This window comes from Panthera onca, chromosome E1 (genome assembly GCF_046562875.1).
Source record: "Panthera onca isolate mPanOnc1 chromosome E1, mPanOnc1 haplotype 2, whole genome shotgun sequence".
NCBI lineage: Eukaryota > Metazoa > Chordata > Mammalia > Carnivora > Felidae > Panthera > Panthera onca.
In genome coordinates this window covers 11,294,611-11,307,410 of record NC_138352.1, presented here as the reverse complement: position 1 = coordinate 11,307,410, position 12,800 = coordinate 11,294,611, and the positions used below count along the sequence as shown (strand labels likewise).

At 51.2% G+C, this 12,800-nt stretch overlaps 1 protein-coding gene across 1 annotated transcript in view; it reads left to right on the top strand.

Moving 5' to 3' along the window:
- Positions 1-1,304: 1,304 nt before the first annotated feature.
- UBE2O (ubiquitin conjugating enzyme E2 O) overlaps positions 1,305-12,800 on the top strand; it is a 57,538-nt gene continuing 46,042 nt past the window's right edge. Inside the window, exon 1 of the mRNA XM_078438116.2 lies at positions 1,305-1,787. Coding sequence (XP_078294242.1) covers positions 1,365-1,787 — 423 coding nt within the window. The 5' untranslated portion in view covers positions 1,305-1,364. The remainder of the gene's footprint in view (positions 1,788-12,800) is intronic.

Here is a 12,800-nt window from a genome sequence, read left to right as displayed (position 1 = left end):
GCCCCCGGATGTATCTAAATCTTCTGGAACTTACTTACAGGACACGTTAGTATAACTACTTTTTATATTTGATTTCTTTATTTTTAAAGTTTATTTTGAAAGAGAGAGAGAGAACTAGAATAGGGGAGTGGAAGAGAGAGGGAGGAGAATCCCAAGCAGGCTTTGCACTGTCAGCAAAGAGCCCCACGTGGGGCTCTAACTCACACACTGAGGGATCATGACCTGAGCTGAAACCAAGAGTCGGACGCTCAGCTGACTGAGCCACCCAGGCGTCCCACTACTTTTTATATTTTAAAATGGCAACATGGAGCAAACCATAAGTATAACAGTTCTACCTGGCTAGAATTTTAGTCTAGGAAGGGAGAGGTGAAATATTGTAGTAATGGTTGAGCTTTACTGACGGAAGTGTACGTCAGGCACTATTCTATTTCCTTCAATCCTCCCAACTGCCCGATGAGACACGTACTGCCGCCATCACCCCCATTTTACTGATGAGAAAATTAAGGCGAAAAAGAGTTTATCAGTTTACCTACCTGTGCAAGATTAGTAAGTGGCCGTGCCAAATACTGGAATCCATGGCTCCATCCCACTCCTAACTGCCTCACGGTCCTACCTCCTGCCTTGCTCCTCATGGAGCTTTGAGCCCCTCTTGATGGGTGTAAAGCCAAACCATAGGGGCTACTAACGCTTGATTATCTTTCTGATCTTTCTCTGGACCTCCTCCACCAACCCCTTGACCCATCCCTGAGGAGTCATGACCTTCCAAGCTTCGTGTGGAATTTCACCCTAGATACACTCTATACATATCTTTTATAGCCTTGCTTACAAGCTACCTTGGAGTTGCTTTTGTAGCTATTTAATATGTGTATGTTTTGTCTCTCCAACCAGATTGTAAACGCCTAGAGGACAGGGACGGTATCTAGCTCTTTCCCACCCCTCCCAGTGCGTAGGACTAGGGCTGGGGACGCCAAGGAGGCTCCTCAAATGTTGTTGACAGTCTCGGGACCATCCTCTCCGCCCCACCTCGGCCACTCCCCTTTTCCTCGTTGACCACTCCACTTCCTCCTCCGGGGTCCCCACCCAGTCCCGCTCCCATTACTTTCCCCCCTCTGGCCCCGCCCCTCCCTCCGGGAAATCCACCCCCTCCCCCCCCGCCCCGGGCAGCATCTCCAGCGTCCCCTAGCGACGAGGCAGGAGCTCCTAGCAACCGCATCTCGATTCCCAGACGACGGCGGCACGTAGGGCCACGTCAGCGCGCCGTGGCCCCGCCCCCGCGCCGGCTGGCCCCGCCTCCCCGTGCCGCGTTCGCCGCCGCCGCCGCCGCCGCCGACGCCGCCGCCGCCCGAGACTCGCGCAGAGCAGTTATGGCGGATCCCGCAGCGCCCGCGCCCGCAGCTCCGGCTCCCGCCCAGGCCCCGGCCGCGGCCCCGGACGCGGCGCCGACCCCGGACGCGGCCCCCGCCCCGGCCCCGGCGCCGGCGCCCGTCCCGGACTCGGCCTCAGGGCCGTCCTCGGACTCCGGCCCCGAAGCCGGCTCGCAGCGGCTGCTCTTCTCTCACGACCTGGTGTCGGGCCGTTACCGCGGCTCGGTGCACTTCGGGCTGGTGCGCCTCATCCACGGAGAGGACTCGGACTCGGAGGGCGAGGAGGAGGGCCGCGGGAGCTCGGGCTGCTCCGAGGCGGGGGGCGCGGGCCACGAGGAGGGCCGGGCCAGCCCGCTGCGCCGCGGCTACGTGCGCGTCCAGTGGTACCCGGAGGGCGTCAAGCAGCACGTGAAGGAGACCAAGGTGCGGCGGGCGGGCCGGGGGGCCGGGGGCCGGGGCCGACGCGGGGACGGGAGTTGCTGCAGGAGCCCTAGGCCGGGGAGGGGAGGCGCGCGAGGCGCTGGCCGGCGTGGTGCAACCGCAGTGGGCCGAGGTGGGAGGACAAGCCTCCTCGGAGGGGACGCTCCGGTGCAAAGTCATTGCACCAGCCCCGGGCCACCGGGCGCCGCGCTTCCACCCCCCCCCCCCCGCCCCCTCCGCCCGCGAAGGGGCTTCCACGCCTGGCCGTGCTGTGGTGTCGGCCTCAAGATTATGTGGACCCACTACCGTGGGGGAACTTCTCAGACTCTGAGGCACGCTCGGCATGACACCAGTGCGGCGTTTTGCTGACCCCCAAGGAGCTACATACTGCATTGTGCATCCCGAAAGGAAGGCCGTGCCGGGTCCGTGCAGGGAAGGGTTGTGGGCGGTCCAAAACAAAGGTAGAGGTGAAAATCTCGGGCGACGGATAAGCCCGAGAAGTTCCCCAGATGACAGAATGCGTTATTATGGGTAAAGAAACCCGAACCCCTCTTTAAAAAAAAAAAACAAAAACAAAAAACCCCCCCAAAAAACCCCAACCTTGTTGGCTCATTGTAATTGCTGCGGGGAACTTTGTGAGTAAAATCATTAACAATCAGAGCCGTGATATTAATAGTACGGGAAGGGGGGGATGTGACAGCTGCGACTGGAATTGATGACTCCCAAGTGCAGTTGGACTTCTTGAAAAAAATACTACAGAACCACGGATGGAAAAGAGCCACCCGTTCGGAAGCCCGAAGGGTTTCTCCTGACCTGAGGCTGGAGGCACACCTCAGACTCCCATACGGTATTGGGGTGAGGCTGGTGAATATCGCAGTCTTCACCAGCGAAGGGGTGTATCGTCTTAAACCCGAAACCTTGAACCCAGGTTGGCCTGGTGGCTTCCTGTGTCTTGTTTTCCTGAGTGTGAACTCCTATCGGCGATTCCCACCCAGGCACACACCCCTGTATCTTTCACCCCTTCTTCATCTCGTCCTCTTCCTCCCCTGCCAGAAAACGTTTCTAAGCAGGAATCAGGCCTGTGCTGTTGACAGGTGTGATTTCAAGGGAGGGCGCTTGAGAAGTTCATCTGGGTTTCTCACACGCTGGGAGACAAAGGCCACCCTACCAAGGGGGTCTGCGATAACAGCTCTGGCAGGGGAAAAGGCCCCTCTCCCAGGAAGAGCCTGCGAACCACTTCCCCGGGGCAGAAGTGACCCTTGGTACCAGCAGAGTCTTTCTGCTGGCCGGTGCGCATGCCTCCCCAAGACCCCAAAGTCCGCACGCACGCGGGTCCCCTGGCTTCCCCTCGGAGAAATGCCAATCAGGCAGTGGCCGCCCCGACTGAAAGAAAATGACAAGTTCGTGTGCAAAAACAAACAAACAAACACAAAAGTATGTGGGAAATACTACTTTCTATAGCGGAATGCTCGTTACCAATTCCCATCGGTGCTGTTACGTCGGGAAGACGATTTTTTTTTCGGTCTTTATGCCGTGTTTCTGCATTGTCTTACTAGCACATGGTTGCTAATGTCTTTCTGCGGGTTTTTTTTTTTTTTGTTTTTTTTTTCCCTTTAAACAAAAAATGTTTTTCCCTGACCATCTTCTCCAGAGGTTTGTGACTTTCGGAAGGCAGCTCGTTTCTCCGTGTCATGGCCTCCTGCCCCGGGACTCAGGCTGCCCGGCCAAGCTCACTACCGGGCCATGTTTATCAGTTGTCGGTTCCCGTTCATCTTGACTTTGGTGGTTAACTTTGTTTACGGTTATGTTCTGCCCGCCTCCTGCCACCATGTGTAATTATCTACAGAGTTGGACTTAAAATACCTATTTAGGAATTAAGCAGAAAATAACCATAAGGTAAGGCACCGGCTTGGATATGTCTTGAAGGTGGCCTCTGGTGATTTGCTTTGAATTTGTTGAAGTCCATCGCAGCTCCAGTGGTGGTGTTTTCTTTGCCACCGGAGCGTCTGTGGCTTCTGAGCTTAGGGGCCCGGGAACCTTAGGAAATGGTGGCACGTAGCATCCATTTGTGGATGGCAAGACCCAGGTTCTTTGAGAGTAGGTTTGTTGGGGGGGGGGGGGGGAGTTGTATACCCGATAAGTAGCTCTAGGGTCCCAGGAACCCTAGGCACAGATGACCCGGACTGGGGCGGTAGGGTGGGGCCTGGGACCTTGCACTTTTCGGAAGTGGTTTAGGAAGAGTTTTGTTTTTTTCTCTTCTTCTCACTTCTCCTTGGAAATCCGTAGAGGTTGGAAAGGAAAGACTCTCAGACCAAGGCTGAACATTTAGGTTCTGCTGCCTACTCCATCCGATTTGGTTATGAGAGCTGAGAACCCACTTACTGATAGAATAACGTGGTTGACGGTGTGGAGAAACGTATTTCTTTTTAAAGCTGCCACCTCTTGGCATCTTTTAAAATAGTACCCTTTTAATGTGGAGCGTTCAGCAGGCTGTGGAGTATTTCTGTCGTTTTCGGGTTAATTTGTTGGGCAATGAGTAAAGGGGTAATATTAGTCTCTTGATGCAAGCTTGAAAGGAACAAATTCATGATGAGACATGAAGAGGCTGGCCGACAAGTTCTGCCCCCTCCTGGCCCCTTCAGTGAAAATTATCAACAGAAATCAAATAAGTAGCTCTTCCTTGGAAACTGCAGAATTTATGGTCCAGTTCCTGAGGCTCCCAGCAGCCAACGTTGAGCTTCTTTAGGACTTAAACACGACGTTTGTGCTCCTTTCTTCCCTCAATCTTCTGACCCCTCCAGCATGGTACTCCTTGAGACTTCCCCGTTTGGCCATGGGTCTCCTTTGTGACTGACCCCTTCCCCATCAGCGACCATCCTTGAGTAAACTTTTGGAATAAAGCCAAATGCCGCTAGTCTCTTTGCCTTCTCGAGCACTGGCTAGACCCGGCGGGTCTTTCTGGTCTCCAGCGGTTATGGTTGGACACAATGGCCCCTGTAAAGAAGAGAACAGACTGCTGTCTGTCAGTCCAAGTTTGGGGGCTTCCTGTTTAGGCTTTGGCTTTCCCATCTCTTGTGCGCTGTCCCTTGCTTTGAGTGACCGCAACGTTCAGAGTCTCTCCTGGTTTGAGATTTGATGTCTCAAAATTAATGGGTCTCTGTGATCACGCTGCTTTTCGAAGGCCGTGTGTGTGTGTGTGTGTGTAGCATCCCTCATGACACATCCCTCAGGAATTGGCTTTTCGGTTTATTTTTGGCTTCTACTCAGGCCAGCATTTCCACTGGGAAAACTGTTTAGGTGTAGCATCATGGCATGTGAAGCTGGCTTTGCTTCACTCGTCCGGGTGCTGGACCCATTAAAAGTCATTGTTCTTAGTGATGTGATAGGAAGGGGTTATGGAAGGTTAACCAAGATGCAGGACTGAGTGCATCTCGTTGCACTTGACTCAGAGGGGATGACAGCACTTGTAGACTCGCTCAGCGACCCCGTGCTTTTGTTCTTTGTCCTTTGGTTTCCCCCCTTCTGACTTCTGGGACTCGGTGCCGTGATGGTGCCTCTGTCTGACCTGCCGCCTTGCTCAAGGGCGCTTTCACCAGAAGAAGGGTGTGTGTTTGTGTCCTGTGATTGGAAGTCAAAACCCTTGGGTGCTCTTCCCGGCTGTCACCTACTCTGAATGACCTTGGCCTAGTCACTGCCTCATTTTCTCTCTGCAATAAAATACAAGATCTGTCTTCCTAGCCCCTGAAATGAGCCTGAACCGGAAGCGTAGCTGAGTGGTGTGGCCACTTGGCTGTTAGCAGACACCATCCTGATGTCCGTCGGACAGAGCCAGCCACCCCTGCCCCGTCCCTTCAGGAGATCACTTCCATGCATCACAGAGTGGCGCTGCACCCAGGAGGCACCTTGGGAGGCAAAGTGTGCGCCACAGGGGTTTGTTTCGGTGGTGTAGGAATTCCTCGTTGATCATGTTGTTGCTCTTGACCTGGTGGGTTATAGATTGGACTTCTTTTTAAGACTCTTCTATAGATGCTCATGAACTTTATGCGCCTTTAAAGTAACACCTGCCTGAGGCGCCTGGGTGGCTCGGTGCGTTGAGCATCTGACTCTTGATTTCTGCCCGGGTCACGATCCCAGGCTCATGGGATCAAGCCCTACATCATGCTCTGTGCTGAGCGTGGAGCCTGCTTAACATATATTCATTCTCTCTCTCTCTCTCTCTCTCTCTCTTTCTCTCTCTCTTTCCCTCCCTCTCCCCCCCTCCTCCCTCTCCCTCACCGCCCCCTTCCTCTCCCACTCTTCCCCCTCTCTCCCCCCTCTCCCCTTTCCCTCCTCTGTCTCTCCCTCTCCCTCTCCCCGTCCCTCCCTCTGTCCCTCCCTACTGTCTCCAAAATAAAGAATAAAAAAAAATTAAAGTAACACCTGCCCAAAAGTCCACCAACCTCCAGGAGAGGGATGGAATGAACATGTATGTGTGCGTATTTTCCAGAATCTGGAGGATATCTTTTGAAATTTCCAAAAGAATGAATTACAAGGATGCTAGATTATTGCTTGTGTATTTTAAAATAATATGGATAAGCATTATGTAGTGTTACTATGTGCCAGGCACTCTCGGTGCTTTCTGCGTATCGCTCCGTGCTCCCAACAACCCTGTGAATTAGGTCCTGCTATTATCTGCACGTTTCAGAGGAGGAAACTGAGGGGCAGAGAGGTTAAGTAGCTTGTCCGATGTCACACTGCTAATAAGTGGAGGAACCTGAATACAAATTGAAGTAAATGTAGTTCTCACCTGAGAATGTTGAAGTTCAGCATTCATCGATCATTACCGCATCCAGTGCCCTGGTTAAACATGAGTCACAGATCCTGTGGTTGGTATTAATCATCCAGTCATTAAACACTTGAAAGTCTTAGTGGAGAGGAGGTAACCCCAGGTAAGGAGAGAGGAAGGAGCAGGGTGTTGGGATGGGTGGAAGGTGTACCAGTGGCCAGGGGAGAGCGAGATCACTCCGGGGACAGGATGGGAGGAGGCGCCAGGTTGGCCCTTGTGCTGTGCTCCTGTTCTGCATGTTTCATTCCCTGGCCCCGCCGTCATTCTCGAAATAATTGTCAAAACATATATTTTATTTCTGGAGAACCTGTGAGCGCCCCTAGATGTTGAATGAAAGCAAGCTCTGTGTGATTCATTCCAGTGCTGGTTTAGTCCCCTCTGCACCTCCTGGACCAGAAGTCCGGGGAACGGGCGTTTCTGTGTTGCCTTAGAAATGGTCAGCCTTAGGAAATCCAGCTTGACCTCCTGCCCCCAAAGACCTGTCCGCCCTCTTGCTGCTGTTGTCACCCTCCCGCTGGGAATGCTGAGTCATGAGACGGGTTCAGAAGGGCTCCTTGGAGAGAGGCTGAGTTCCTTCTCCTTCAGTCGCCCTGAACCTGACTGTGCTCTCGGCCTTCTTCTTGTTTTAGGACATTAAAGGTTATGTTGCGCCCTTCCCGTTCCCACTTCACTGTTATCCCTGCTCTTGTTTTTTTTTTTTTTCTTTTCGTTTTCCTGTTCCATCAAGAGAAATCTTGCTCTCTTTTTTACCGTTTTACCCAGGGGCCTCATGGAATCCAGTGGAACCTCTGTGGGGCCAGTACTTTACAAAAGGGATGCGGTTATCGGTTATCGTGCGTAACATGAATCAGCATCACAACAGCGCTGGGCCCATGATCAGTGTCAGCTGCCCCCGGTGGTCCCCTCACAGCTCAATTTAGGGTGATGTCTTTTTAATTTTTTTTTTTTTTTTAATAATTTTTTTTAACGTTTATTTATTTTTGAGACAGAGACAGAGCATGAACAGGGGAGGGGCAGAGAGAGAGGGAGACACAGAATCTGAAACAGGCTCCAGGCTCTGAGCGGTCAGCACAGAGCCCGACGCGGGGCTTGAACTCACGGGCCGCGAGATCATGACCTGAGCCGAAGTCGGACGCTTAACCGACCAAGCCACCCAGGCGCCCCAGGGTGATGTCTTTTTAAAGAGCCATTCTGCAGTTTTAACTGGGAGGAGGACGTGATCTGTGCTCCTATTCCGATTGATGGAAGCTTTCGGAGATTCCCTGCCCAGAGCTTAGCCTGCTTCTGGATGGGAGGGTGCTGACTCACATCGATAATCGAAAGAGGGAAACGTGCTTTTTCATTTACAAGATGCTCTCGCTTACACTTACTAGGATTTGGGTGTTTTAAACTGTAGCTCCTTCTGAGACTCCACCTGCCCGGTGGCCGGGTGCCACTGAGAAGGTGGTGCTTTCAAGGCTGTTGGGTCCCCAACACTCACGGCTCTAGTGAGCGGGGTGCACATTCCGAATTGCTTCCGTTGCTGACATTTCTGCTGGCCTCAGGGGGCTCTAGTAGGAACCACCTGACACGTGTGTGGTCACAGACAGGGAAGAGCAAAACGCTTACTGGGATTTTTGTACTTCGGAATCAAATTGAGTCATGTTCACGGATGGCCCTCTGAAGTCTGTCTACTCCGGGGTTGTTCGCCCTCGTTTTGCTCTTGAGTTGCACTCTGAGGTTGAGCCTTCAACCCGGGGCCGACCTTGTTGAATGGATCTTTTGGTCAGTTTTGCCTGCAGATATACTGTGTTCTTCTGATCCAAGATTGTGAAAAGCAAGTTTTTGACTTAAACATTGAGGCAGATAATACACTGTTCAGAAGTATTCAGCTAGGCAGCATGTACTGGAACAAATGGCCTTTTGGGGTTAAATCTGGTTGATTGGTTGGCCTTGGGATTTGCCTATTTTGAGACTGAAACAATTTTTTGTAGCTGGGTCGAAGGAATACGACACTTATCAGATCACTTTGGGTTTAAATCAATAGCATAGGGGTGCCCAGCTGGCTCATGCAACTCTTTTTTTTTTTTTTTTTTTTTTTTAATGTTTATATTTATTTGAGAGAGAGAGAGAGAGAGACAGAGCACGTACTGGGGAGGGAGAGAGGGAAGCAGGCTCCAGACTCCTAGCTGTCAGCACGGAGCCTGATGCGGGGCTTGAACCCACGAACTGTAAGCTCATGACCTGAGCCGAAGTCGGACGCTTAACCGACTGAGAAACCCAGGCCTCCCGAGCATGCAGTCTTGATCTTGGAGCTTTAAGTTCGAGCCCCAGTTGGATGTAGCCATTAGTTAAAAAAATAAAATAAAAATAAAAATCTAAAAAAAAAAAAAAAAAGATCAAACTAACCTAGCTATGTCCAGTGAGGATTCATTCTAGCTATGATAATTTAAAATTTTTTTGAATTTAAGATACTGTATATTGCTTAAAAAAAAAATAGAAAGGAAAACATATTTGATTCTATCCAATGATAAACTGAAAACCCCCAGCAAGCAGGAGGGATTTTCTGCCGTCTTAAAAAGAGTGTTCTGGGGTGCCTGGGTGATGACACTCAGTGGTTAAGCTGCTGACTTCGGCTCAGGTTGCAGTTGGTGAGTTCAAGTCCCGCGCTGGGCCCTGGGCTGATATGACAGCTCAGAGCCCGGAGCCTGCTTCGGATTCTGTGTCCCCCTCTCCCTCTGCCCCTCCCCAGCTCGCACTGTGTCTCTGTCTCTCTCAGAAATAAACATTAAAATAAAATTAAAAAAGAACATGTTCTTCATTTACATCCTGCAAGTGAGAGCTGGTCTTTGACACTCAGCAGCTCTGATGAGGTGCTTCGTCTTGTTTTCATTTTGATCTTTTTTTTTGTGGGAGACGCTGCTGTGATGACGGTCGGTGAAGCTGTTGTGACAGGCATGTCCACGGCACTTCTTGCTAGCCCCTTAAGTGCAGGTAGGAAGGGACACACACACGCATCTGTGTCTTGTGTGGCTTCCAGGAGGATCAGGAACAGAGTCTGTGCTGAAAGCATCCCCTTATTTGTCTGCTCTGACTGTTCAATTACTTAAGGGAGTTTGAGGGCCCCGAAGGTTGATGATATCATCTTCAAGCCAAAGAAGAAAGCTGCTCTCCCTACCTCCAGTATGCTGCAGGAGGTATCTGCCTCCATTTCCTCACGACCTCTTAGCCTTCCTCTGGCCTCTCACCACTGGATGTGAACGGCTCTTCTGAAGGTCACAAAGGACTGACGGATTCCTGGTCACTGTATTTGCTGACTTCTCCCTAGTCCGTGTCCTTTTGGTCCATCAGCCTTGTTGATTGTGGTCGGTCCTGCCCTCTTACTGGAAACTTACTTTCGTTGGGTTCCATATACCCAACCATACTGAATTTTTCCCTTTAGCCTTTGTGGTTTTTGTTTTGTTTTAAGGGTTATTTATTTATTTTGAGAAAGAGAGAGGGAGAGAGAGAAACCCAAGCAGGCTCCACACTGTCAGTGGAGCCCGACGCGGGCCTCGATCTCCCGAACTGTGAGATCATGACCTGAGCCGAGATCAAGACTCGGATGCTTAACCGACCGAGCCTCCCGGGTGCCCCTTCTCTTTGGCTTTTTCCTCTTATCTCAGTGAGACTTCTCCACATACCACGTTCTCACTCCCGTCACCACCTTCCTACCTCCGGTACTTTTGTTCACTCTTGGGGCTGCAGCTGGCTCTCGCACTCAGCTTCCACACCCGCTCCGCGGTCCCCGCCGTGGACCTGACGGCTCGCTCCTGTCATCTAGAACTTCAGACTTTGTGGGTGTAAAGTTTTATAAGTGTAACTGCCCTTCCCACCCCCAGTTCCAACTTTTGATCATGAAAAATCTTCAAATATACAGAGGAGCCCAAAGACTAGGCCAAAGAGTATTAATTACCAATGATCGTGAGTTAGCAGTTAACATTCTGTTCTCTGTGCTTTACCTGTGTATGTAAATATATGTTCTCCTGAGTCATGTGATAAGTCAGAAGCAGACGTGACAGCGGACAGCTCTGAATACTTAAGCTTGCGCCTTCTAAAATTCAGACGTTTGGGATCATTTGAAATTTACCTTCTTGGGCGCCCATTCTAATTTAAGTGTGCGATTCAGTGGTATTGAATGCATTCCTAACGTGCAGCCACCCCCGTCATCCATCTCCAGACCTCTTTTCATTCTGTAAGACTGAAACTTGGTGCCCACCGAACAATAACCCCGTTTCTCCCCACGCCAGCCCCTGGCTACCCTCGTTCTACTTTCCGCTGTGAACTGTCACTTCGCTTAGAATAATGTCCCTAAGGTTCATCCGTGCTGTAGCAGACGGCAGAATTTCCTTCGTTCTAAAGGCTGAATGAGAGTCCACTGTATGTATCACAGCTTTCAGCCTGGCTCTTCATCTGTCGGCGGACACTCGGTTGCTTTCCTGCTGTAGCCGTCCCGAGTAACGCCGCTCACGAACATAGGCGTGCAAATACCTCTTCGAGATCCCACTTCGGCTTCTTTTGGGGGTAGCCCCAGAGGTGGGGTTGCTGGGCCATGCGGTAGTTTTATGCGTACTTTTTTGAAGAACTGGCCTACTGTGCTCCACAGCAGCTGCCTCCTCTCACGTTCCCCCCAGCTGTGCGCAAGGATCCCGGCTTCTCTACACTCTGGCCAGCGTTTGTCACTTGTGCGTGCTCTCTCCTCTCTCTCTCTCTCTCTCTCTCTCTCTCTCTCTCTCTCTCTCCCCCTCCCTCCCTGTTTTATTTCGGCCATCGTAATGGGTGGAAGGCAGTGTCTCACTGTAGTTTTGATTTGCGTTTCCCTACGGATGGGTGATGTTGGGCATCCTTTCACATGCTTCTCGGTCACTTAAATATCTTTGAGGAAGCGTTTATTCAAATCGTTTGCCCGTTTTTGAATGGGGTTATTTGGCGGTTTTTTGTTGTTGGGTCGTAGGAGTTCTGTATATATTCTGGATATTAATCCCTTATCAGATAGATATAGGACTTGCGAATATTTTTTCCCATTCTGTGGGTTGCCTTTTTTATTCAGTTGATACTGTCTTTTAATGCGTTATAATGTTTTTTTTAAATTTTCATGAATCCAGTTCGTCTGTTCTTTCATTGCCCGTGCCTCTGGTGTCAGCCTCCCATTCCAATTTGTCATCAAATCTTTGTTCGAAATGCCTCTTGCCTCCTCTGCATTTCCTTTCTGCAACACGAGCTCACTCTGATCGTGTCGCGCCTGGACTGATCTCGCCTGGTCTCCCTGCCTCTAGCCCTCTGCAGCCCAGCGCGCAGTGCCACAGGCTGACCTTCTGAATGACTGCTGGATTGTGTCGGGACCCAGCCTCCTGACACGCCTTAGCTTGTCACTCGAGGCTCCTCGCCTGCATTTCGGGCTTAATCTTCTGCCCCTTCAGTAGACTGCATCTAATCTGTTTCCCCAGTTCACTTGCGCCGTTCTCTTCCACTGATGCCCCATGGCACTTAACGTGACACACTCGAGGTCTCTCTCCCTGGATTGGAAGCTTCTTGAGAGACAAAGACAGTGACTCCTGATATGCTGTGAAAGCTTACATTTTGAATGGCTCACGTCTAGTTTCGTGGGAGGCGTTTGTTTGAGTTAATGACCAGATCCTTCCCATTCACCTACGAAGAGTATTCTTAGCCTTTTTCCAGACGCTTCATGATCTGTGCTGGAGCCATGCGGGCACCTCGCCAGCTGACACGTCCCCTTAGGGTACTAGGTGGGTTGCCCATGTAATTTATCGTCCAAGCTGGGCGCTTTCGAGAGCACTATGAATAATTGCTCCAGACTGAGACATGTGGGTATCCTAACACCAGGAAGAGCAGATTAATCAAAAATACCCCGTGTTGTAGTTGGCTGTTTCAGCAACTTCCATCCGAAGCTCCCCAGGCAGAGCATGAGCCCAGTGGGCTAGGATAAAGCTAGCCAGAGCTGGTGTCAGCTGTGGCCGAAATGCAGCTGTGTCTGGGATTAAAGCCTAGCAGGAATTGAGACACTCTCCTGGCCACAGGCTCCCTAGGAGCATGGCCTGGGACGAGAACTAAGAGGCTGTGCCTCACGAAGCCAGTAGAGACTCTCCCCGGTTGGTGCCATTCTGGGTCTCCTTTAGGTCCTCGTGCGAGCTCTGAACGATCTGGAAAAAGCA